The sequence below is a fragment of the Ahaetulla prasina genome, chromosome 1 (genome assembly GCF_028640845.1).
Source record: "Ahaetulla prasina isolate Xishuangbanna chromosome 1, ASM2864084v1, whole genome shotgun sequence".
Taxonomy (NCBI): Eukaryota; Metazoa; Chordata; class Lepidosauria; order Squamata; family Colubridae; genus Ahaetulla; species Ahaetulla prasina.
This window is the reverse complement of record NC_080539.1, coordinates 336,880,240-336,907,999: the sequence shown is the minus strand read 5'-3', so window position 1 is coordinate 336,907,999 and position 27,760 is coordinate 336,880,240. Positions and strand designations below refer to the sequence as shown.

The 27,760-nt window shown below is 36.4% G+C and overlaps 1 protein-coding gene across 8 annotated transcripts in view; it reads right to left on the bottom strand.

Annotated features, from left to right (window-relative positions):
- EVL (Enah/Vasp-like) overlaps window positions 1-27,760 on the bottom strand; it is a 174,838-nt gene that overhangs the window by 90,978 nt on the left and 56,100 nt on the right. The window contains exons 1-2 of one of the 8 annotated variants that reach the window (XM_058162692.1): window positions 13,137-13,153; window positions 11,986-12,114 (exon numbers count right to left, since the gene is read on the bottom strand). The exons of 6 other annotated variants lie outside the window; for them this stretch is intronic. Coding sequence is in view for 1 of the 2 variants with exons in the window: in XM_058162689.1 (XP_058018672.1) it covers window positions 3,054-3,064 (11 nt within the window). In the remaining variant the exon portion in view is untranslated. Of the gene's footprint in view, window positions 1-3,053; window positions 3,174-11,985; window positions 12,115-13,136; window positions 13,154-27,760 lie in introns of those variants that run through there. One more of the 8 variants, XM_058162689.1, reaches the window with a different exon arrangement.

Genomic DNA, 27,760 nt, shown 5'->3' with positions numbered 1-27,760 from the left:
ATGTTTCAGGATTCTCCTCCAAACAGACTTGATTTAACTATGGTGCCTCTATTTTATATTGTTGGTGCCCGACTTCAAAATAGTAGGAAATTGGCCACAAAAAGAGACACGGAATCATGTTACAATGGCAAAGCACTGACATCTTAATTATACTGCTACTGTAGAAATCTGAGGTTCCAACCTCAAACTGATATGCTAAAGAAGATCACTGGACTGATAGTAACTTATGCAAAGAAGATTCTAAGATGGAAGGAATATACAGAGATGCCAACCTATCTTAGAATATGATCCCTACTTACAGGAATCTCTAATACTGGAAGATGAAAGTTAGGTCTGATCATTACCAAGTCAGAAGGCTAAAGAAGCTGATGTAACACTCATAGAAAATTTATGGGAAAAATAAAAGAAGAATCAGTAAAGGTTTTATATATGTTGTCTTCAACCTACAATAATTCATTTAGCAATCATTCAAAACTATAATGGCACTGAAAAAATGACTTATTACCAGTCCTCACACTTATGGCCATCAAAGCATTCCCATGGTCATGCAATCAAAATATGGGAACTTGGCAACCAGCATGTATTTGCAATCATCCACATCATTCATGTGTTCACCATCTTCCCAGCAAGCTTCTGACAAACAAAGTTCATGAGGGAAGCTGGATTCACTTAACAATTGAATGATTTACTTAACAATTGCAGTGATTTGCTTAACAACTGTGACAGAAAGGTTGTAAAATCAGATGCAAACTCACTTGACAGCTACCTTCCTTAGCAATAGAAATTCTGGTAGCAATTGTGGTTGTAAGTAGAGGACTGCTTGTAATCAACCTATGCTAGAAAATCTGGAGAATGTTACAGTGGCCAAGAGATTGGAAGAGGACAATCTACACACCACTACTAAAGAAAGGTGACTTCATAGAATGTGGAAGCCACCAAAGGTGCTTTTCCAAAAGCAGCTAGACTTTCTTGGTTTCTTTCCCTTGAAAACATTTCACTTCTGTTCCAAGAAGCTTCTTCAATTCTGACTGAATAGTGGGGAATAGAAGAATGATAGGGAATAGAATACAATGGTGGGGAACAGAATGGTGGGGAATACTTCTATTCCCCACCATTCAATCAGAAATGGAGCAGCTTTTTGAATGAGAAATGAAATGTTTTCAAGGAAAAAAACTCCAAAAAGTCAAATTGTCTTTTGAAAAGTACCTTGGGACAACCATGACCTGGATGATTGAGAATCTCCGTATGCAATGTGCAAACTATTATACAATATCCTTAATTTCACAGAAAAGGAAAATAAAACTGAGGGGCATCTGAGCCCTAAATAATGTTTCATGTTCTTCCACCTTTTCTAAAGTCACAGTACAGACAGAATGTGGCAAAATAGATTGGGCCCAAGCTGGCAAAGGAATGAGACAAAGCTGTATACTCTCCTATTATTTATTCAACTTACATTTGGAAAATATATTAAGGGAGCAGGATTGAAGGAAGATGAGAAAGGTCTTAAAATTGAAAAAAATCAACCACAACCTGCACTACACTGATGACACTGGTAGTTGAAAATAACCAGCATCAGTATGGATGGCCTCAATTACAGCTCTAAGAGGTGCACCATTGGAAGACCTGAAGAGCCAAGTTGGGGACAAATGCTTTTAGGTAAATTCAACTCTAAGAGTCAACTTGATGGCTCATAAATCAAATTCAGTCCATGGAAAATTAACCATTGATTCAAAATCTTACAAAGGAATGTTCCAAAGAGTGAGCTTCTTTCTTCCAATTCGCAGCATCAATGCTTATTCTAAACTTACTATCTACAAGAGAGAACCAAGTAGTCACAGTGGTAGGTATGTCATTGTTCTTTCCCCAAAGTGAAAAAAATTACAAACATATCTTGTTATTTCAAGGAATATGAGAAGTAAAACTATTTGCTTTGTCTGTAGCTGAACATTTTGCTCATATTCAGCAAAAATATTTTTGCTGAATATTTGCTCTTTCGTAGCTGAACATTTAATTTTAAACATGTATTTATATTGTGGAGACAGAATGGAAAACAAGATCAAGACCATGTCTTGATTTTTTCCTTTCCTTATGCAGTCTGAATGAGTCAAGGTTCAAATTCTGCCTAAATAACTTCCTTGAGTTCTGGGATGAATCACTTCAAGTGGTTCCTCATGGTAATCTCATCCACCATATATCTTCCCATTTAGGGTGAATATGAGATAGCTAAGATAGCATCAGATATGTAGGAACTTCAGCTGGAATATAATACAATACAAGCATATAAACATATCTTTATCCTCTGGCTTAGGAGAAAGAAGGGGATAACTAAGACAGAATGTTATTTGTATACATATCAACAGAGGCACCTGCAGTTATTGAGAAGGGAATGAAAGAGCTAAACTCAAGAGCTTGCAGGTTAGATAACCCAAAGGCCAAGTAATGCTCATCTCCCCAGATAATCTTTTTGCTTACTATTTAACAGTATGGTAAAGAAGTGGTGATTTTCTGATTTTCTTTAAAAAAGCAAAGACTTAAATATATAATATTAAGGAATAGCTGCTAGTTTTCAGTGCCACAAATAAACACTGACACGGAAAACAGCATTAAAGAAATAGTTCTGTAAATATATTTGATTAATTAGAACAGCAAGTTAAACTGTTTAGAATTGATTATCTGAATTAGTAATGTTGCAAAATTTGTAGCAATTCTATATGCAACTTGCATGACATGTTTAACAGCACATGGCAAAATCATTTCATGGATTTAAACAGAATGGCATTCAGTTCATATCATACAATAAAGACAGTTTAAGACAACATTTTTTTAAAATCAGTAAGATTCATTAAAATGAGAAAGGTAGATAACTAGGTAGGCACACTAACTAACAAATGAAATTTAATCTTCAACCACAATCTGAAGACTAAAAAAAATCACGCTTTAATGATAAATAAGTCTAAATTTACTTTTAGGCTGATGATTTCAGATTTGAATTCTTACTTGTCATAATACAGAGTATTAGTCTCTCATTCTTAGCAGGCTTGTCAAAATCTTACCTTGCTGCCATCACAGAAACTAGTCAATGTATTTTTGGAGAAAATCAGAGTACTAATGATTTGTCCAGTACAAATACTACACTGTAGTTTCAATTTGCAAAGGAGAAGTACACATTAACAGTTTGAACAAAGCCAACTGTTTTAACTTTATAGAGTCATAACTAAACAGGAAAAAGGAAGCTTTACCAAAAAAGAAAGCACACATACAGGAAACAAGTTATAGTTGTGCTTTTTGATAAAAAAAAACCCCAATGATTGATCAAAAGGGGATTGGAAAAAGACACGAGACTTAAATATGAAACTCATGTTCAGAAGTTGGCACAATGGCAAGAGTTGAAGTTACAAAAATTATTACTATGTATATGTCAGTTGAACTGTTTTTCAGTAAGATTTATATTCTACCTTTTTTTCCAGGAATTCAAGAAAGCATATATATTAAATAGACTAGTTTGATAAGTTTAAGCTTATCAGTGAGTTTACATGGCTGTCCCTGGATTAAACTGGATCTCCCCTTTTGTCATCCAACATTCTGTCGTTTTGCAGCAATTTAGAACAAATCCTGCAGTAATGTGACTCACAGCACGATCAGTTTCCTCTAAGTCCTCTTAATAAATAAAGGGATTCTGGTTAAACAAACACTATCCAAAAGGTGTACTGTATCATGTCTTTACTGAAAATGCAGAAACAATATTCACTGTTTTTATTGGAAAAAGGGTATGAAGTCCTGGAATAATCATATAACAGAGTTGGAAGGGAGCTTGGAGGTCTTCTAGTCCAACCCCTGCTCAAGCAGGAAACCCTATACCATTTCAGACAAATGATTATTCAATCTCTCCTTAAAATCTTTCAGTCTGGAGACAAGTTGTTCCACTGATCAATTGTTCTGTCAGGAAATTTCTCCTTAGTTCTAGTTTGTTCCTTTCCTTGATTGGTTTCCATCCATTGCTTCTTGTCCTGACTTCAATGGCTTTGGAGAATAGATTGACCCTCTCTTCTTTGTGGCAGCCGGTTAGATATTGGAACACTTCTATCATGTCATCCCTAGTCCTTTTTTTCATTAAACTAGGCATGGCCTTCGGCCTCCTAATTATCTCTGTTGCTCTTCTCTGCAGTCTTTCTAGGATCTCAGTATTTTTTTTTATAGATGCAATATACCAAGTGTGATCTTCTCACAGCATTATAAAGTGATATTAACACATCACATGCTCTTGATTCTATCCCTCTGAATTGCAGCCTAGGACTGCATAGGCTTTTTTGGCAGCTGCAGTACATTGGTGGCTCATATTTAAGTGATTGCCCCCTAGGACTCCAAGATCACTCTTACAGTTACCATCCATCAATTCACTTAAAGGCAGAAATTTGAATTTGATGTTCCAATTAAATTAGAATGTTATGGCATGATCTCAAATATAGGCAGACCCAAAATATCTATGAATTGAATGAGGAAAATCTCCAAGCCAATGGGGGACATTGATCAATAGGTACAGGAAAGATAAGACTGAATTTGTTGCTGCTAAATAATTGCTACTAGTTACTAAATGTAAAATTTTATAACAAATCAAGATATTGAATGTTGGCTCAATATCTTCAATAAAAACATGATACAGTACACTGTTCAATCAAAATCACTTAAGATTTAGATGAAGTTCTAATGTGGATCTTGCAGATTATATATAGTTTTAAAGAGTTCACAAACTTTGTCTCACCACTATAGCACATGACAACTTTCTAAATTCTTCCTGTTGTTATCACTGAGGTCAGCAAAGCAAGAAAATGAGCACTGTACTTAGAACTAGGTTAAAGAGCTTTGACATGTAGTGATATCTAATTTACAAGAATGGCTTTTTTTTTTAAAACGGAGGGGACTTTCCTAAATCATTAGTAGCTCATTTTGTTTTTGTCAGCACCTGTTCCTATCCTCTTCAAAAATATGGCCAAATATATTTATTTATTTAACCCTGAGACCCCAAGTGTCCAACAGCTCTAAGCAGATTTGGCCTATTACTAAAAGCCTTTAACAATTTCAGCATTTACAGGAGCAAATAAAGAGATTCACATAAGTTCTTAAATACTATAGGAATAGCACTTAGACTTATATACCACTTCATAGTGCTTTATAACACTCACTAAGCGGTTAACAGGGTCAGCATATTGCCCCCAACAGTCTGGGTCTTCATTTTACCAACCTCAAAAGGGTGGAAGGTTGAGTAAACCGAGTCAACTTGAATCAACCAAAAACTATGTGATTCAGCATGTACTTTCCCTTCTTATTTTACTCAAAACAAATATTACAAGTCCTCTTCATAGAACATAAAGTTTAGAAGGGATTCTGAAGATCATCTAATCCCAATTCCTGTCCAATTCATCAGTACAACATCTTCAACAATTGGTCTTCTAGTCCCTAAACACCTCCAGTGAATCAGAGTCCATAACTGCTTCCCCATTATTAAACAGCTCTTGCATGTAGACTTTTTCTTTCCTAGGACTAACCCTTGTAATTTAAGGACACAGTTTCTTATTCTGTTTTCCGGAACAACTGAACAGTTCTGCTCTGCCATTCAGATACTTGAAGAAAGCAATTATTGTCTCCACAGCCTTCTTTATTCTTTCCTGCCTCCAACCATTCCTCAGTTTCCTTCCAGGCCCCTATCATCTTGGTTGATCTTCTCTGGATCTATTCTAGCTTGTTATTGAGAGTTAGGCAGCATACACATTTTAATTTAATAATAATAATAGTAGTAGTAGTAATAATAGTAATAGTAGTAGTGGTGGTAATAATAATAATAATAATAATAATAATAATAATAATAATAATAATAATAATAATATTTATCGTCCCGCTGTAATAATACCAGTGGAACTGCAATAAACTGCGCTACTCGGAACATCATATATTTTGAGAAGATACTTTGTTGATACTTAGGACGCTGGCAGCAACCCGTATCAACTATTAGCACCAGTCAATTGTATTTGTGACACATTTTTAAATGTTCAGTTGACTGAGTTTCATGTTTAATGAATAAAAGAGATAATAAATAATTCAACTCCCTGCCACATGATTGAATAATCAGAAATAACAGAAGAGCATCTGAAGGACAGTGAAGAAGACTAAATGAAGTTAGTACACCCTGAAGGATTTCTGAGTACTGGAGAAATAAGACATGGCAAGGCCAATACAGGTAGTCCTCAACTTACAACCGCAATTGAGCCCCAAATTTACGTTGCTAAGTGAGACATTTGTTAAGTGAATTTTGCCTCATTTTACAACCTTCTTGCCACAATTGTTAAGTAGATCACAGCTGGTGTTAAATTAGTCACACGGCTGTTAAGTGAATCTGGCTTCCCCACTGACTATGCTTCAGAAGGTCGCAAGAGGTGATCACATGACCTTGGGACACTGCAACCATCATAAGTTATGAGTCAGTTGCCAAGTGTCTGACTTTGATCACATGACCATGAGGCTATAGCAATCATCGTAAGTCTGAAAAATGGTCTTAAGTCACTTTTTTCAGTGCTGCTGTAACTTCAAGCAGTCACTAAATGAACTGATGTAAATTGAGGACTACTTGTACATAAAAGAAAGCAGGCAAAGCAGATAACACCTGGCAATCGCTAAGAGCAGGGAAACAGAAGAAAGACCTAAGGCAGGGGTGTCAAACTGGTGGCCTGTGGGCCAGATGCCTCACGCCGCAGGCCATGCCCACCCAAGCTCCGCGTAGGAGAAAAACATCGTGAAACATCACATCACAGCAACATGAGGCTGTGAGTTTGATACCCGTGACATGAGGGGATAATTCTAACCACACAAGACCAAGCCTTAAGAAGAAATGCCAATCCCCATGTGAAACAAAAACCTTAAATAGACGCTCCTTCATTCATAGCATCACACTAGACTTCTTTGGCTGGTGCACAAAAGAACCCCCTGGCTGCACATTCCAACTACATGCCATAGTGATGGAAATTTCACTCCCAATTGCTACCTGATGTCTTTTTTCCCCCAAAGCCTTGGATCTTAATGTACACCAGGGGTGAAATGCTCCCAGTTTGGATCAGATCGCCTGATGGCAATGGCAGCGGGTGGTTCGGAGAACTGGTAGCAAAAATCCCTCCCAGCCCATGCCCAGCTGATCCGCACGATCATTAGAGGGTTTTTTTTACTTTTAAAAGCATTTTTTCTTCTACCGAAAAAAAGCTTTTAAATTTTTTTTAAAAAGCCTCTAATGATCACGCCTTTTAAAGTTTTTTTTTCTTCTGGCGATCCCAGCTGAGTTGCCCGATCACCACAGGTTTTTAAAAGCATTTTTTACAACCTCTTCAGCAGAAAAGGTTGTAGAAAAAATGCTTTTAAAAGTAAAAAAAAAAAAAAAGGTTGGCCATGACCACCCAGCCACATTACCCCGCCACCAAGCCACGCCCACAGAACCGGTAGTAACAAATTTTACATTTTACCCTTGGTGTACACTCATGAAAATTCAAAAAAGGAAAACTTCCTGTGTCTGCTCCTGTTTTTCTGGGATTCAATAATACAGGCATTCCTTGTTTAATGACTAGTTACTTAGTGACCTTTTAAGTTATGACAGACCCAGAGGTGAAATCCAGCCGGTTGTATCTGGCTCTGGCAAACCGGTAGCGGTGCTACAGGAGGTTCTGCCCACCTGCGCAGATGTCATGCCATTGCTTTTTTGTGACATCTTAAGCCTCTGTGCATGAGCAGAAGGCTTTGCGCATGCGCAGACAACGGCACATGCACATTGGCGAACTGGTAGGGAAGGTAAGTAAATTTCACCCCTGGACAGATCCCGCCCCTCCTGAGCTACCTACATTCCATTTTGATGGCCATGCCCTCCATGGTCATGTTATCACATTTTGGGCACTTGGCAACCAGCTTGCATTTATTTGCAGCTTCCTACAGTCATGTGATCATGCTTTTCAACGGTTTTCTAGCATTAACTTCCAGTTGCCAGCAAAAATTGCTCATTGGGGAAAATGGACTTTTTAAAAATGACTTCCATATTAAATTACTGCCACAAAAATTGGACGTGGTCACCTAGTGACTCACTTAACGACCACCATTATTTGTAACCATAATTCTGGGCTCGACAGTCATAAGTTGGGGACCTGTACTTAAAAAAGATATTTCATATATCTATTCAGAAGTGAGCCACACTAAGATTTATTTTCCTCTTGTTATCACATAAATTATCATGCCAAAGCTACAGAGTATCCCCAAATTGAATATTTTTTATTTTTATTTAGAATACTTTATGGTAAGAGAATTTTAGCATTATAAATCTAAACCAGGAATAATTAACTTCTTTTACTTTGAATCTTGACAGACATACTATAGTTATATGCAGTGCTGCAGTGAAATCACTACTGAAGGTAGGCTGAATGCTTTCAGTCCGATTTTAATTGTGTGTGTTTTTAAAGGAAAGGATGCAATATTTTAGTATTTATTTTTTAAAAAACAATGACAAATTAAGCCATGAAGAAATTGTCTATTACCATTGAAATAGGGTAATATAATTCTGGGACTTCAGAAATTGCAAAAATGAGTATAGAAGGCCACATTTGAACTCTCCACCTACCACCTAGAAAATCAGAATAATACAGTTATATACTGTTTTCAAAAATACAACTCTAAGTTTTGTAGAGCAGTATATAATACATATTTGACAGCTGACCCACAAGATTCTTTCATTATCATTTCAACTGGCCCACTTAAGTGTTAAATATAGTTTGAAGCTTCGAGATATGGGAGAGGTCACCGAGGAATATAAAAAGAGAGATCCTGTAGTGAAAATGGCTATGGATCTAACAATTGTAAGCCAACCACTGGGCTTAAACGTTCTGTCCATCTAGCAAGGAATACAAATGAAATTGTTCAACACTTATTTTGAATTGTTATGTTTCTGACAGAAAGTAAGGATACCAACCAACCAAGCAAAAATATTTTGAAGTCTGTTTCCATATATCAACCTCAAAAAACAGTATGGTAAATAAAACTATCTCTGGGACAACTTCACCCAAGGCTTAACACAATAATAATTCTCAGTTCCAAAAACATAGCAAGATCAAAATTCCAGAGCTTTTGGCCTTCTGTGGCTGTGAACGAACAATCATAGCAACTTGGATATTCCATTAGGCAGTGTTGTGCTACCCTAACAGTTTAACTCAGTGGGAGGCTGAAAATATACTCTCAGTAAATTGTTGATGTGGATAATGAATCCTAACCCCATACTGAGCAGCAATGAAACAATTTATAGACCATATGGAGGAAAATATTCTGCCAATTCGTATACACAATGGAGTTTCAAAGTCCACTGCACTAGTATCAATGTCTTTTTCACTGTTTATTCTACTGTTCCATTACTTTTGGAACAGTTATGTTTATACTTCATTTCTTCATTTTTATTATTGCAAGCTGCCTAGAGTAGTCCAAGGGCAAAATAGGCGGCAAATAAATTTAACAAATAAAAAAATGTAGGATAAATACCATGTCACAGATACAATACTTATGCTGAAATGCATTTATCCTGTTCCAAACTGTCTAAAATATTTTATAAGTATTTTTACACACATACACAAAAGAATTTGGAGCTCCAAGTGTCTTTCTACAACAGTGGTAGTCAACCTGGTCCCTACCGCCCACTAGTGGGCGTTCCAGCTTTCATGGTGGGCGGGAGGGGTTTTGTCCGATACTGAAGCACTTTCCTTTTTTTTAATTTGACTTTTTAAAAAATTTTCATAGCATTATTTAAAAACATTTTCATTAGGTTTTCATAAAATTCCCCGTGACAATTTAAATTTCTGAAAATATACTATTTGTATCATAAGTTTAGTTCACGTTACGTAAGTGAAACTAAATGGCGCTATAGTGCGACTGCAAACAAAAGACCCTCATCCCAGAATAGCTCACGCATCTCCCCCCCATACCACCCAGCTGTAACAGACAAGCAGAGCTGGTAGCCAGCAGCACCCCCCCCAAACCCAATCCATGATGTGCGAGAGGCATGCGCAGACGAGCATACATGGTGCATTACTGTGGAACCAGTGGGCGGTTAGAAAATTTTACTACTAACGGAGATACTAACTAACCCTTAATAGGGTTTTAAATATGGATTTTATTGGGGTTTATTTTATATTTTGTATTGTATTTTAAATTTAGGCTATTGGAATAAGTTTTTTAAAATATTGTTTTTATTGAATGTATTGTCTTTATTTTATCTACCTGTTCACCGCCCTGAGTCCTCCGGGAGAAGGGCGGTATACAAATTAAATTATTATTATTATTATTATTATACAAAAGTGGGTGGTAGGTATAAAAAGGTTGACTACCCCTGTTCTACAACATATATAAAATATTTCAACTGAGGAATAAAATAGATTGAACATAGGAGTGGTAGAAGAAAAGAACCAGGCTGGTTATACAATTCACACAGAGATCCCCCACAGTGAATAAACAAGAAACTATTGGAACAGGAAGGAGGAAGGCTTCTCACATCTATTTATTCCCCAATTCACCTATTTTGAGGAGAGGCTGGGTAAATCTAGGAAGACAATTTGTAGCATAAACTAAATTAAGGGGTAACTAAGCAGTTTAAGATTTTGAGAAGAAAATTAAAAGCCAAAAAAATAGCAAAACATATTCTGTAGATCTAATGAATACAAACTGAAAGGATAAGGCATAACAATGAATCAACTGTGGCAGGCTCCTTGCAGTTTGCAAAACACTGTTAAAAATAAAACTTAAAGGATCTAATCTTCTTGGTTAACATGCTCATTTTCCTAAATTCACCTAATGTCAAGGGCATAGGATCAGGATCACACATAAGTTGCAGTTCAGAAGATTTATTGATCAAGCATATACATAAGAATCTGGTCAATTAATGATCAGCACTAAATTGGCGCTAGAACAATGGTAATGGAATTCGGAGGGTCTGGACTTGGAGTGTTTGTGGACATGGACATGTAAATGATTCTAGGCTAGGTTCTCTCTTGATTCCGCCTCCCCCCCCATAGGCTCTGCTTGCTCTTCTCTTATACCAGGGATGTCAAACTCAAGGCTCGCAGGCCAGCTCTGGCCCTCGGGGTACTTAAATGTGGCCCACAGGGCCAGCCTGGAAATAGCAAAGGACCAGGCTGAAGTGCCTCTGGCAACCAAAACAGGGTGTGTGGGGGGCATACCCTGTTTTGGTTGGCAGAGTGCTGCAGGAGGCAGTTCAGGCTGAAAATCGGGTGCAGGACGCGCAGAAATCCCCCCGTGCCCCATTTTGGCCAGCAGGGTGCTGCCAGAGGTGTCCATCCCATCCTGTCCCCTCCGACTAGAGAAGTACAATGCTGATCCGGCCCTTGAAGAAATCCAGTTTGATACCCCTGTTTTACACCTAATTACATTTCTGCAATCCAACAAGAACACAGCAGCAAAATACAACTAATGGCAATTTTTTATACCAAGCTGGCTTGGTAAGAAATAGTTTTAAGAATTACTTTCAGTGCTATCTTATGTTATTACATTAGCTGAGCTATCTCCAAAAATCCAACTCAGAGCTAAGCCCTAATAACTTTCCTGTGCACTCTCTTGCTTGAACTTCAAAAAAGGATATATAATTGATTTGTTATCATATGAAAGGTGCTCTTCTGCTCTTTTGCCTGCACAAAATCAACTTCACCACTATAAAGACAAAAATGCAGATCAAGCCAAGCCATCCAATATTACAAAATCTGCTTGGATAGTTAATAGCTTAATAGATGAAAATACTGGCCTACCAGGCCTTTTTCAAATCCAACTGAGAAGCTACTTTTTAAAAATCACACTTTTGTGCAGCTAGATATCTTTCTGCCTTTTTACTTCCAATATTTCTACTTCCTTGCTTCAGTTCTTTCTGTGTTAAGGTTCAGCATTTCGTAATACTCAAGCTTTGAACCTTACCAGGTAAATCTGCAGCAGAAAATGTGTCTTCTTGTGAAATGGAATAATATGCATGAAAAACACCTTGCCTTGCAGCAATTTTAATCGACTTCTGCTCATTTCCCGATAGTGAGTGAAATTATCTTATTCCTAGTTAGGGAATAACATATAGATATTACTGTACTGAAACATTTTTATTATGTAAAGCAGGGTAAATGTATCATATGAAGGAATCCCTGAACTATTAATTTCTAACATGTGTTACTGTTTTTTAAAACAATAACATAATTTATTGGTAAATATCAAATAACATTATTTCCAAACAATATATCATAGGTAGTGTAAATTTTAATCTAATTTCATCTTGATCTACAATTAATTAAATCATTAATCTTATTATAATGCTTTTAATTTAGTAAAATTAAAATACAGTAAAGTAAATTTAGGATTTCAGTGTGGTACTTGGTCTTGTTTGGTTTTCAACTGAGGTTAGTTATTTGCCACAGTTTCTTGTACTTCAGTTTAAAATCCTTATATATTTTGGTTTACACCTGCTTTAAGGCAAAAAGCACTTTTGTTTTCCTAAGGTATATATTTTGAAACCAGAAAAGGCTATCTTTTGCAGAGTAATCCTGTTTAAAATGTTTACTATGTGTGTATACATGTTTGCATGCATTTTAATATTTACTAATGAAACTAGATGAGGAAATAATCCTGCTGAGTTTAAACATCAGAACATTAAGAAATGATTTGGCAAAATCTATCCTGTTGATGTAGCTAATGGCCCAGGTTTATACCACAGAAAGCAGTAGCTGACCTACTGCTCTAATTAGGCTGGCAAACGTTTTGACATTTATGCTGTGGAAAGTAGACAACGTTTATCGCTTGAGGGAAGTCTTTCAGTTCTTCTAACAATCAGAGAATCTCTTGCATTGCATGCTGTGGCCTTTAAGCTTCCGAATGCTCAATGAATGTGCCCTGAATTTACTGATTAAAAAAGAAGGCTTATTCTGCAGGAGGAACACTATATAAGCAATATTATTTCAGCCATCTTGCACCTGATGTTAAATTTCCTCTTCCCAACTTTGTAGTTTATATATATTTCCAATTCAGGAGATGGATTAGTCACACTAGTAAAACAGACAAAAGGAAAATAATTCTTCAGATCAGACCTGTACCAAGCTCTGTCTCGTTCTTCCCCAGCTAGGATCCATTTAATCTCTTATTCTTCCAAGCCCCTGTAATGGCACTCAGGACAATGATGAAAACTGAGCTGTTCCACAGAATGTTCTAGAGAGTTAATTTGCCCATTTTTAAAATCTGTTCTTCTGCATTTTTTAATTCCTAATTTGTTATTTTAATGCTTATAATGGAACTGTTAATGTTTTTTATATTTTGTAAACAGCAGGGACTTGCTTAGGTTATAATAGGTATAAATAAATAACTTTTAATTAACAAAAAAGTACATAAAAAGAACAGGGCAGGAAAAAAACATATTTGAAGAAAATTAATTCAGAATGATGGAAGTATTCTCTAATTGCTTAATTGGGAAGGCAAGGAATCCATATGTTTCCAGCATTTCCTTCAGTGTTACACTGTCCTTTATTCTATTGCTTGCTAGCTATTAAAGTCCATCTTAATTATAGTTTCATAGTGATATTGTTTATCATAAATCACTGTGTAAAGTATGAACATATTTGGTCAAATCAGAATGAAACTATTTGTAATGACCAAGGTATTATGCTTAAAAGTATTTAAGTATTAATTACCGGTATACATTACATATCTGTTAACATATTGCCAATATTTATGTGCCATAAACAGGGCTTTGACTTTCTCCCGGTTTTTAAGTCAAATTCAGAGAAACTCTACAGAATTAGTTCCTTATGAGTAGACTCTTTTTTTGCCAATACCACAAAATGTTGCTGATCCCTAGATTCTGTATCATTTGATTTATTTAAATTGTACCTGAAACGAAGTCTAAGCAAGTTCTATGTAGCATTAACTTCAAAATTCTCATTTTAAGAACACAGCACAATCTAATTTATGTTTATTTAGTGACTGCTTGAAGTTACAACAGCACTGAAAAAAGTGACATGACCATTTTTCACATTGATCACTGCTGTAGCATCCCCATGGTCACGTGATTTACATTCAGATCAGGGGTGAAATGCTCCCAGTTTGGACCGGATCACCCGATCTGGTAGCAATGGCGGTGGGTGATTCGGAGAACCAGAAGCAAAAATCCCTGCCCCACCCCATGCCCAGTTGAGCCGCGCGATCATCAGAGGTGTTTTTTTTTACTTTTAAAAGCATTTTTTCTTTGGCTGAAAAATGCTTTTAAAAGTAAAAAAAAGGCTCTAATGATCGCGTGGCTCAGCTGAGATCATCAGAGGCTTTTAAAAGCATTTTTTCCACAACCTCTTTGGCCAAAGAGCTTGTAGAAAAAATGCTTTTAAAAGTAAAAAAAAAAGTTGGCCACACCCACCCAATCACATTAACCCCCATCACCAAGCCACACCCACAGAACCAATAGTAACAAATTTTACATTTCACCTCTGATTCAGATGTTAGACAACTGACTCATATTTATGACAGTTGCATTGTTCTGGGGTCATGTGATCCCCTTTTGCAATTTTCTGACAAGTAAAGTCAATGGGGAAACCAGATTCACTTAGCAATCGTGTCACTAATTTAAGAACTGCAGTGATTCACCTAACAAATGTGGCGAGAAAAGTCGTAAAATGGGGCAAAACTCACTTAACAAATTTCTCATTTAAATTTTGGGATCAATTGTGGTCGTAAGATGAGGACTACTTGTATTCTAATTCCAAAATTGACAGGCCATAGACAGAGAAATGGAAAATGAGTAACAATCTTAACATCAAAAAAAATTAGCAATGATTGCAGAACCACAGTAAGAAATACGGTGGGCCTATTTTGCCTATCATCCTAGACCAGGGGTGTCAAACTCAAGGCCCAGGGACTCAGGAGCCTGTTTTCACTGGCAGAGTGCTCAGGCCATCACAGGTGCCAATACGAGTGACAAGCTGGCCATGCCCACCCTGGCCATGGCCCCCCGAGGCAAAACACAACCCTGATGTGGCCCTCAATGAAATTGAGTTTGACATCCCTCTGCTAGACCAATTAAGACAACGTTATAGTTATTTCACCTTTTCCACTCACAACTATGTTCTTTTTGAATATAATTCCAGTCTAAAAACAACCTAAATTATTATGCAAATTATTTACTGGAACTCATACCCTATACTGTATTTGGATAAAAAATATTAGTTACATAAAGGTATTACCAGCATAGATTTCATAAGTGACTGAAGCACTAAGTTTTTGAATGGGGAAAAATGGAATTAAGAAAACCTTAAATCCTAGCTTAGAATAAAATGGACAAATAAAGATTAAGAGAGCAAGAGAGAAAGTTATGCACCTGTATACACATGGTTCCTAGATTTAAAACAAAAAGTTAATTGAAACAGCAACTAGAATATTAAAAATGTACTTATATACAATATTTGTTATTATTCCAATCCAAAGATTCTAAGTGGTTACAATACAATATAAAATCATGATACAAGAGCTGTGGTGGCGCAGTGGTCAGAATGCAGTATTGCAGGCTAACTCTGCCCATATGCACTATGGAGCAGTATACAATTCTAAATGCTATTGTTATTGCTATAAAAGGACATATCAACATAAAAATAATCCTCCAAAGCACAGCATAAATCTCCACTATTTTTAAAAAACCTACCAAAATTTTATTTATTTATTAACATCAAATTTAGAGACCTCTCCATTTCACTCACTGAGTAACTTTGGGTAGTGAAATGGTTTTAATGACTTTGAAGAAGACCAGCAATAATGATGCCAGAAATGTCTCTGGGTATCAGGGTTTCCAAAATTAAAACTATTAATTCATAGTTCCACTAAAAGTAAATTTACTGAGCACTGAAAAGTAAACTGCTGTGATTCTTCCAACGTTTTTGCAGCACCCTGGAAGTACGCTTTCAGTACCAACATATGTAATTAAAACTCCAATGTTTGTATACTAATGACACAAAGTCTAAAATTCTAAAAGTATTCCCCATGTTTGGTTGTTCAATAGATACGTAGCCGGGCCAGTTCTAATACTCTCTTAAAAGATTTTTTTTAAAAAAAATACCGAGATGGAGATGAACTTTACTGCAATTCTTGAATTAGTAGCAATTCAGTATACATACTTTTTAATGTACAAATGGAATAGAAAAATATATTTAAATTGCAATGCCATAACCAATTTTTTTTTAAATAAATTCTACATTAATGCTAGAGTTTATTTTTGAGGTACACAGAGAGAAAACTATGCTCTTTGGATACTTGGTATGTTGGAAATCTCTAACTATTCCATTTAATATTCCCACATGGCCCAATCAATGTTTACTAAAATGAATATAATGCTAGCACAAATATTTTTATAGTTAAGGGGAAGGGTAAGTTGGAGGAGAGGAAAGGAAAGGAAAGGAAAGGAAAGGAAAGGAAAGGAAAGGAAAGGATTTTTTTGGCAGGTTTAACTAATCCCAGCAAGAATTTACAATGTTTTAATAACATTGGAGTAAAAAACTGTTACCTAGTCATTCAAAAGTACTAGGTGTGCATACACATACATTACCTTCTTGCTTCTTCTTTTCAGAATAAACCCATACTAATTTCTGTGCTGTACTTCATATTTTTCTGAGTCATAGTTTCCAGCACCTTTCTCTTCTGATTCACAGTATCATCAATTGGTTAACGATCCCGCAGTTGTTAACCAATTTCTCCCCAACAGGCCACATTTTCCATGAACAAAAAAAGGCAATTGACTATGAAATAGATATCTTCAACAGTGCACAAGTTATAACAGTTTAGTAAAATAATCCTAATATATTTCCAAACATAAATCTAAAATTATTAAAAATTATGCAAACTGTCTGTAAACTAAATACATGTATGTCAGGAAAAGACCCAAGAAAGCATAATTGTAACAGATAGTTTATTAATTGATGAGTCTTACAATCATAACAAAAAATAAAACAAAAATCAATATAGGTTCTAATTCTAGGGTACAACAGATAAAAGAAAATAAATAATTGTAAGAGACCTAATCCTTGGCCCATGGTTTGGTATCTATATTGTGTGATGCCATCATCTACTTAAGCCTAGTTCAGGGACCTGCAACCTTAAACACACAAAAAGCCATTTGAACCCATTTTCCACAGAAAAGAAAACACCGGGAACCACAAAACCTGGGTGGGTGTGGTCAACTTGATGTTGTCACTCACTCCCACCCAGTAACATGACCCCCTAGCCATGACTACCCAGCCAGTCATTAGGGCAAAAACCGGTTGTTAAAAAACACCAGGAACCACAAAATCCTTTTGACCTCTCTCCTGACTCCGCACTCTATCTTCCCCTCTCTCTTCCCACTCACTGTATCTCTTTGTGTTTCTCTCTCCCTCCCTCTCCCCCTCTATATTTCTCCCTCTCTCCCCCTCTCCCTCTTTCTCTGTATCTGTCCCTCCCTCTCCTCTTTCCTCCCTCTCCCTCTCCCCATCTCTGTCTCTCTCTCTCTCTCTCTCTCTCTATATATATATATATATATTTATGTCTCTCTGTCTCTCTTTCCCTCCCTCTTTCCCTCTTTCCCCCTCTGTCTCTGTCTCTCTTTCCCTCCCTCCCTCTCTCTTTGCCCCCCTCTCTCTCCCCAGGGAGGGAAAGGAATCCCTGAATTGGTGTTAGGTGATGGGAATCTAGCGTCTAGAGGCTGACGAGCCCAGGAACAGCATGCTGAAGACCAGATGGCCGGCAAGGAGGCAGGGCATCACAACACTAGCGGCTCTGCAGGAAAAGTGCAGGAAAAGCAACTAAGATCCGGGAGGCAAGAGCAAACTGAGTGGGCCAGGGTCGCATTGTGGCTGCGCATCGTAATAGGCTCCAGGAGGACAGGACCGGGGTGAAATCTAATTTTTTTTGCTACTGGTTCTGTGGGCGTGGCTTGGGAGACGTGGCTTGGTGGGGGGGGTCATTTGACTGGGTGTGCGTGGCTATGTGACTGGGGGATCAAAAGACAGAAACTCACTAACAGTGAGCAGGGTTGGACTAGATCAGAGGTCTCCAACCTTGGCCACTTTAAGACTTGTGGACTTCAACTCCCAGAGAGATTCTGGGAGTTGAAGTCCACAAGTCTTAAAGTGACCGAGATTGGAGACCCCTGGACTAGATGACCTCCAGGTCCCTTCCGGCCCTGGATTATCCTCTGAAGCTGCATCTAGTGCCAGGTTTGTACCCCTTCCTTCCTCTCCTCCTTCCTTCCTTCCTTCTCTGCCTCCCTCCCTCCTTTCTCTCTCTCTCTCAAAAATGATCCCCCCCACACCCCATTTTTCCTCCAGCTACCTGAAGCCTACTAGCCACACCAAAAAATGGGGGGGAGTCCGTTTTTCCTTCCAGCAGGCTTCAGGGAGCCTGCTAGTCACACCCAAAAATGGGGAGGAAAGTCTGTTTTTCCTCCCAGCAGGCTTCAGGCTTCAGGGAGTCTGCTGGGACTCCCCCCCACTCCATTTTTTGGCTAGCACCCAGCTGAGTCGTGAGATCATCAGAGGTTTTTTTTTTTACTTTTAAAAGCTTTTTTTCGGCAGAAGAAAAAATGCTTTTAAAAGTAAAAAAAAAAAACCTCTGATGATCCCACAGCTCGGTTGGGGCGGGGGGGCAGGGGCAGGGATTTTTGCTATCGGTTCTCCGAACCACCCACCGCCACGACAGGGTGCATTTCATCCCTGGAGTGGACCCCGCCTCCCCCATTATGAAATGCACTAAATTTCACTGTGCTGTGCAAGGCGCTGTGAGAAGCAGCAGCAGCAAATGTACATGACAAAGGTGTGCAAAGGCAAGTGCAGGGGCACTTCGCTCCCGCACTAAGGCTCCGGCCATCACCACCGCCACGACAGGGTGACAGCTCTTTCATCCTTCTGCTGCGACAGGGTGACAGGGAGCTGCAGCAGGGGGATGAAAAGAGCAGCAAGCAGCTCTGGAGCTGTGGGTTGCCAACACCTGGCCTACTTCAAATTTATTTATTTATTTATTTATTTATTTTATTAGATTTTTATACCGCCCTTCTCCCGAAGGACTCAATAAATTGTTTACTGGGTTTGCACAACTCACTAAGCCACAAACCATGGTTAATAAACCACATTATCTAGATTTATATAACATACAATATTACAAACAACAAGCCATATTTTAGTATATCATGGTATGTGAATCAGGCAACTAAATCTGTGCACATTTGCAAAAATCAAAGCATTCACTTTAGAAGCAATGTGTTATTTAAGATAAGACAATTAAAATGGACCATATGTTTTAAGAAAACTCCAGGCAAAAGAATATAGTTAGTCCTTGATTTACAACCACAATTGGGACCAGACTGTCCGTTGCTAAGCAAGGTAGTTGTTAAGTGAGTCATACCTATTTCTATGACCTTTTTGCTATGGTTATTAAGCGAATCATTGCAGTTAAGTGAATTATGCAGTCGTTAAATGAATCTTCCCCCATTAACTTTGTCAGAAGTCAGCTGGGAAGGTTGCAGATGGCAATCACTCGACCCTGGGATGTTTCAACTGTCATGAAATACATGCCCACTGCCAAGTGCCCAATTTTTGATCACGTGACCATGGGGATGCGAATATCAGTTGTAAGTCATTTTTTCAGGGCTGTTGTAAGTTTGAACAGTTGCTAAACAAATGGTTGTAAGTTGACCTATGTTTGTAGTAAAAACAATTCTAGAAGAAGGAGAACTTTGAACAGGTAAGCGACATGTGTGAAAATCTTTGAGTCAATGGTGAATCCTGACAACTGCCTGCAGTTTCCTTGGCAAGGTTTCAGAGGTGATTTGCCATTGCCTGCTTCCTAGGGCTGAGAAAGAGTGTTTGCCTCAAAGTCATCAGGCTTTGATTCTAAGGGGGAAAATAAAAACTCATAGTCTCCCAGTTACTGAAAAAACAAAAGGGCGTCAACATATTTCAACATTATATGATGGGTTAAAAAACTGCACTGAACAATGGGTTATACCAATAGCGAATTAGTAGTCACAGCTGGCTTATAAACTCAGCCACAATGCTAGATTCTCACCAATTTTAAACATAATATGGTTTGTTAGCCTAACATGCTGCTATGAATTTAGTCATTTTGATATGCAATGACAGCAAGATATATGTGTGTGTGTGTGTGTGTGTGTCTGATTCAACAAATTATAGTTAGGCAAATGATAATATTTGAAGATTGTGCAATTATTAAAATTAAAACAAAAAGGGGGAGTGGTGGAGGAGAGAGGTTGGCTAGAATCCTCTCCAGTTCATATATATTTTACCACACACGAAACATAAGCAGCAAGAACAATTTAGGATTTAAGCCAGGCAACTGGATGCACAGTGTTCTTGGATGTCTGTCAAACTTTCATGCCTCTTATGTTAGGAGATACAGATGGAATATTGGGGCTTCACACAGCAAACTGTATAAAAAAGATATAAACAAGGAGTATATTTAGTACAGGCATGGACATGTGCCTGGAAAGCCTGAGACAATCAGATTTATTTATTTCTTTTTAGAACTGAATGCCAGTAAATTTTCAAAATGTTAGAATTGTGTTCAAATAGTTATTTGTGCACTCTATCTTCGAGTCATATCCTTTAATTTGTTACATGCATCTTTTCATTTCTAACCAGCTGCCCATGCTCATTTCCCTTAGCGACAACATATAGGTAACTCTACCAACTGGATCAGGATTTCAGATTGATATTTACATAGTAACTAACTTAATGCAGGGGCATTACCAGCTCTTAGCATCTTTGAGTAACTGTAGTCCTAACACCTCAGCAAAATCTTTCACAACTACCTACCTCAGTTCAGTTTTGAAAAACCAGTTACAATTTACTGTTTCAAGTAGCACCAGTAGTCAGGGATAAGAAGTCTGATTTTTCACAGTGCCTATGATTTGCTACCATTTGTGAGCAATGTGGTAATTAAAAAATGTTAACCGGTACCAATCAGGGTTGCATGGATCACTTCTGCCAGATAACTGTCAAGGCACAGCAATGAACCAACAGGCTAATTGAAGAAAAAATTATCCAGAGTCTTCTTAAAGCCAGTCTCTGCCTTGCTTGTTGGATAAACTAAATTGTTTCTAATAAACCAATAAATTTCTTCACAGACAAGGTCTGCAATATAATTGTCACAGCAAAGCTTATCACCCTTTCTTATTCCATCTCTATGCATACCAGTGGACAATCTCTTTCCACTCTGACAGCAGTTACTGTAGGTAATTACTTTCTTACCCAACTTAGACTGCAAGTAGCTACACAGTAGAGGAGCTTCAGTTTAGAAGAGGAATGTTCATTTCTAGTGTCCTTATCTGAGCCTTGCTGGAATCACAATAGCTAGATTCACATGTAATTCTTAACCATGGTTTGCTAAATTAGTGGCATAATGTTACCATACTGAGACAAAGTCATATAAACCAGATTATTATAGAAAGAATCTCAACTAGCTAAACCCATGAATAATGCCATAATGAAGTCCAAACTTTATTATGTTAGACAAGAATATAATTACAATGGTTCAAGTCAAGTCAATGCTTACTACAGTCAGACCAGAGCAAATAATTAAAACATTGTTTATTAAAAAATAGAATGGTAATATAGTATATAGTATATATAGTATATATACTATATATATATAGTAATCAGTATAAATTTAGACTCCCAAACTCAGTTCAGGTCTCTTGTTTCAGGCAGTCCTGTCCCACAAGTTTTGATGAGACCTTGTCACTAGGGGACAAATTTTTGAAACTAGAAAGATAATCTTAGGAGTTATTTGTAAGGTAAGATAAATATAAAACTCGTCTCAGTGAAATTTTCAGGAAAGTAGAATTAGTTCAGTAAAGTAAAATTCACAGCAGGAGAGATTGTTGATTCAATCTTACCGGATCACATGGGCTGAGAAAATTGAGGTGTAAATAATTCCCATCTATAACTGGGATCAATAAAATCTATAGAAGCTAGCTGCTGGAGCAATTGTCTGGAATTGTTTAAGAGGCTGATAAAATTTAACTTTTGACTTAAATTGTTCTGAAATTCTATGTTCCAGATCTTTTGTTTTACAACCTCTTTCATCTTCTCTGATCACAGATGTAAAAGATACATGGGTAAAAGTCTATATAAATTCAGTTTGTTTTGATGGTTTTTTCACTGTGTAACTCTAAAGTTATCAGATGATATTAGCAGAGGCAACACAACTGATGCTAAGTTAAGCCTCAACCAGACACTCAAGATAGTTAACCAAACATTGGATTCAATTTTGGGCAATCTGATTCTAGTTTTGGAAGTGCATTAGGAATGCACCTGGAGGACTGAAAAAGAAAAAAAAATTCAAGGAAGCAGAACTGAAATAAGATCCTATTATACACACTTCATATAATAATTCTGTGGTTGATTTTGCAACAAAACATTTCTCTTCATGAAGCTTGGAAAACAACTCTTATAAAGTTTAAGTATTTAATAATAATAATAATATCAGAGTTGGAAGGGACCTTGGACGCATTCTAGTCCAACCCCCTGCCCAGGCAGGAAACCATACACCATTTCAGACAAATGGCTATCCAACATTTTCTTAAAAATTTCCAGTGTTGGAGCATTTACAACTTCTGCAGGCAAGTTGTTCCACTAATTAATTGTTCTAACTGTCAGGAAATTTTTCCTTAGTTCTAGGTTGCTTCTTTCCTTGATCAGTTTCCACCCATTCCTTCTTGTTCTACCCTCAGGTGCTTTGGAGAATAGCTTGACTCCCTCTTCTTTGTGGCAACCCCTGAGATATTGGAACACTGCTATCATGTCTCCCCTAGTCCTTCTTTTCCTTAAACTAGGCATACCAAGTTCCTGCAACCGTTCTTCATATGTTTTAGCCTCCAGTCCCCTAATCATCTTTGTTGTTCTTCTCTGTACTCTTTCTAGAGTCTCAACATCCTTTTTACATCGTGGCGACCAAAACTGAATGCAATATTCCAAGTGTGGCCTTACCAAGGCATTATACAGTGGTATTAACACTTCACGTGATCTTGATTCTATCCCTCTGTTTATGCAGCCCAGAACTGTGTTAGCTTTTTAGCTGTTTATGGCTGTCTATATGCCATTTATGGATCTTAGTCCTGTTTGGAGGAAAATTTTGATTTTTTTTTGTTTTATGACTGTTCATAATTAGCTGCTTTTCTTAGCAATGATGGCCTCAAGAGCTCTCTTGAGTCCAATCAAAGTCAATGACAAAGTGACAGCATCATCTGCATAAAGCAAAATAGAAAAATCTTTGCCAGGCATATTAATCTATTCCCTCCAGACTTTTAATAAAGAAATTTATATAACTATTGAGCAGAAATATATCCTGTTTTACTCTCTTGGGCACTGTAATTAGATCAGAGAGCTTTCAATAGCATCTTACTCTGCTTCTTGTATTATCACACATTTTGTGTATCAGAAGCAACCATTTGCCAGTGGTAGAATTCTCCAGCTTTTCCCACTCTCAAGACTGATTGAAAGGCTGCCTCAAAATAGAACCCATAATCTGCAAAGCTTATAATAAACTGTATCACAGATGGAGAAAATTCTCAAAGGAAAGAATATATGCTTTTTTTGGTCTTAGCAGAAAATTCTTCCTTCCTTCCATTAAAATATATATGACAGACAGCAATCATTTCATTGTTTAATACATATAACTCTAGTTCACTTCTAAAGAACTAACTCTATAGTACAATATTGGACACACTTGAGTATTGGGGATGGAAATTAGTGGGATAATGGTATTATCTTTATATCTTTATGTCTTGCTATCTTGACCATCAATTGTGTTGTAAATGTTGTACCTTGATGAACGTATCTTTTCTTTTATGTACACTGAGAGCATATGCACCAAGACAAATTCCTTGTGTGTCCAATCACACTTGGCCAATAAAATTCTATTCTATTCTATTCTATTCTATTCTATTCTATTCTATTCTATTCTATTCTATTCTATTCTATTCTATTCTATTCTATTCTATTCTATTCTATTCTATTCTATTCTATTCTATTCTATTCTATTCTATTCTATTCTATTCTATTCTATTCTATTCTATTCTATTCTATTCTATTCTATTCTATTCTATTCTATTCTATTCTATTCTATTCTATTCTATTCTATTCTATTCTATTCTATTCTATTCTATTCTATTCTATTCTATTCTATTCTATTCTATTCTATTCTATTCTATTCTATTCTATTCTATTCTATTCTATTCTATTCTATTCTATTCTATTCTATTCTATTCTATTCTATTCTATTCTATTCTATTCTATTCTATTCTATTCTATTCTATTCTATTCTATTCTATTCTATTCTATTCTATTCTATTCTATTCTATTCTATTCTATTCTATTCTATTCTATTCTATTCTATTCTATTCTATTCTATTCTATTCTATTCTATTCTATTCTATTCTATTCTATTCTATTCTATTCTATTCTATTCTATTCTATTCTATTCTATTCTATTCTATTCTATTCTATTCTATTCTATTCTATTCTATTCTATTCTATTCTATTCTATTCTATTCTATTCTATTCTATTCTATTCTATTCTATTCTATTCTATTCTATTCTATTCTATTCTATTCTATTCTATTCTATTCTATTCTATTCTATTCTATTCTATTCTATTCTATTCTATTCTATTCTATTCTATTCTATTCTATTCTATTCTATTCTATTCTATTCTATTCTATTCTATTCTATTCTATTCTATTCTATTCTATTCTATTCTATTCTATTCTATTCTATTCTATTCTATTCTATTCTATTCTATTCTATTCTATTCTATTCTATTCTATTCTATTCTATTCTATTCTATTCTATTCTATTCTATTCTATTCTATTCTATTCTATTCTATTCTATTCTATTCTATTCTATTCTATTCTATTCTATTCTATTCCCTAGTCTCTCCATGAAAATTCCCAATAAATACTTTGTGTCATTATTTCACAATTGTGAAGGATTCAAAAACTACATTCTTTACTTAGAAAAGCAATGTAGAACATAGACTGAAGATCTGTACCAAGAAAAATCCAACTCTGTTACATCTCAATAATTATCAGTATTAATTTTTGTCAACCCTGAAGCTGACTGATGGAGGCCATTTTGATGCTTCAGTGTTGGCACACTGGAGCTGGGGGATGGGAGGGAAGGGGGAATAGAGATAGTTTGGGTGTGTAGCCAAAACGGACGTCGGCTTACCTGAACGTCTCCTCTCAGTACGCTGCAGAGAACAAAATACTTTCTCGTGGGAACCAAGGACATTCCCACAGGTGATTGGAGAGAGGAGTGAAGTTACTAGGCAACCAGACAACACCTTGATTGGACCATGTGGATGATTGTTTGGGGAAGGGAGAAAACCTTTACTTTTAATTAGGTGAAACTGCAGGAACATTCAGAGTCGGTTTCCATCAGCCTCTGCCAATATTTATTTATTTTATTTTTATTTATTTTATTTTATCACAACAATATATGTAGGTATCATACAAAAAGATTATATAGTATATAAACACATATATGAGTAAATATAAGGAGGTATAAGCATATATATATAGGAAGAAGAAAAGAAAAACAATAGGACAGGAACGGTAGGCACGTTTGTGCGCTTATGCACGCCCCTTATGGTCCTCTTAGGAATGGGGTGAGGTCAATAGTAGAAAGTTTTTGGTTAAAGCTTTTAGGATTATGAGAAGAGACCACAGAGTCAGGTAAAGTATTCCAAGCACTGATGATTCTGTTACAGAAGTCATATTTTCTGCAATCTAGATTAAAGCGGTTGACATTAAGTTTAAATCTATTAGTTGCTCTAGTATTATTGCAATTAAAGCTGAAGTAGTCTTTAACAGGAAGGACATTACAATAGATGATTCTGTGAGTTAAACTTAGGTCTTGTCGAAGGCGACAGAGTTCCAAGTTTTCTAAACCTAGGATTTCAAGTCTGGTGGGATAAGGTATTTTATTGTTTTCAGAGGAATGGAGAACTCTTCTTGTAAAATATTTCTGGACACGTTCAATTGTATTGATGTCAGAGATGTGGTGAGGGTTCTAAACAGGCGAGCTGAATTCTAGCAAATGTTTTATATGCTCTGGTTAGTAGTGCGGTGTTTGATGCTGTATGTATATTTGTATGTATATTTTTGTATGTATGTATGTATATTTATATTTTTATGTTTTTATGTTTTTTTTTTGTTTTTTTTTATGTTTTTTATATTTTTATGTATGTATGTATATATTTTTGTATGTATATTTGTATGTATATTTATTTGGATACTGTATATCCAAATAAAACTTTTCTTTGAGGAATCTACCTGCCTCAAAGTTATGTTTGCTATGGGTGTATTACTTGGAACCCTGACATTTTTACTCTAGGCTGACAGGAGTCAAACACACAGTCAACATTGTGTTAATTAGTCTGGTAAGTGATTGAAATTCTAAAAAGTAGGAGCCATGAAGAAAAGAAAAACAATAGGACAGGAACGGTAGGCACGTTTGTGCGCTTATGCAAGCCCCTTATGGTCCTTTTAGGAATGGGGTGAGGTCAATAGTAGAAAGTTTTTGGTTAAAGCTTTTAGGATTATGAGAAGAGACCACAGAGTCAGGTAAAGTATTCCAAGCACTGATGATTCTGTTACAGAAGTCATATTTTCTGCAATCTAGATTAAATCGGTTGACATTAAGTTTAAATCTATTAGTTGCTCTAGTATTATTGCAATTAAAGCTGAAGTAGTCTTTAACAGGAAGGACATTACAATAGATGATTCTGTTACAGAAGTCATATTTTCTGCAATCTAGATTAAATCGGTTGACATTAAGTTTAAATCTATTAGTTGCTCTAGTATTATTGCAATTAAAGCTGAAGTAGTCTTTAACAGGAAGGACATTACAATAGATGATTCTGTGAGTTAAACTTAGGTCTTGTCGAAGGCGACAGAGTTCCAAGTTTTCTAAACCTAGGATTTCAAGTCTGGTGGGATAAGGTATTTTATTGTTTTCAGAGGAATGGAGAACTCTTCTTGTAAAATATTTCTGGACACGTTCAATTGTATTGATGTCAGAGATGTGGTGAGGGTTCTAAACAGGCGAGCTGAATTCTAGCAAATGTTTTATATGCTCTGGTTAGTAGTCGGTGTTTGATGCTGTATGTATATATTTTTGTATGTATATTTATATTTTTATGTATGTATGTATATTTATTTGGATACTGTATATCCAAATAAAACTTTTCTTTGAGGAATCTACCTGCCTCAAAGTTATGTTTGCTATGGGTGTATTACTTGGAACCCTGACATTTTTACTCTAGGCTGACAGGAGTCAAACACACAGTCAACATTGTGTTAATTAGTCTGGTAAGTGATTGAAATTCTAAAAGTAGGAGCCATGAAGAAAAGAAAACAATAGGACAGGAACGGTAGGCACGTTTGTGCGCTTATGCAAGCCCCTTATGGTCCTCTTAGGAATGGGATGAGGTCAATAGTAGAAAGTTTTGGTTAAAGCTTTTAGGATTATGAGAAGAGACCACAGAGTCAGGTAAAGTATTCCAAGCACTGATGATTCTGTGAGTTAAACTTAGGTCTTGTCGGCGACAGAGTTCCAAGTTTTCTAAGCCTAGGATTTCAAGTCTGGTGGGATAAGGTATTTTATTGTTTTCAGAGGAATGGAG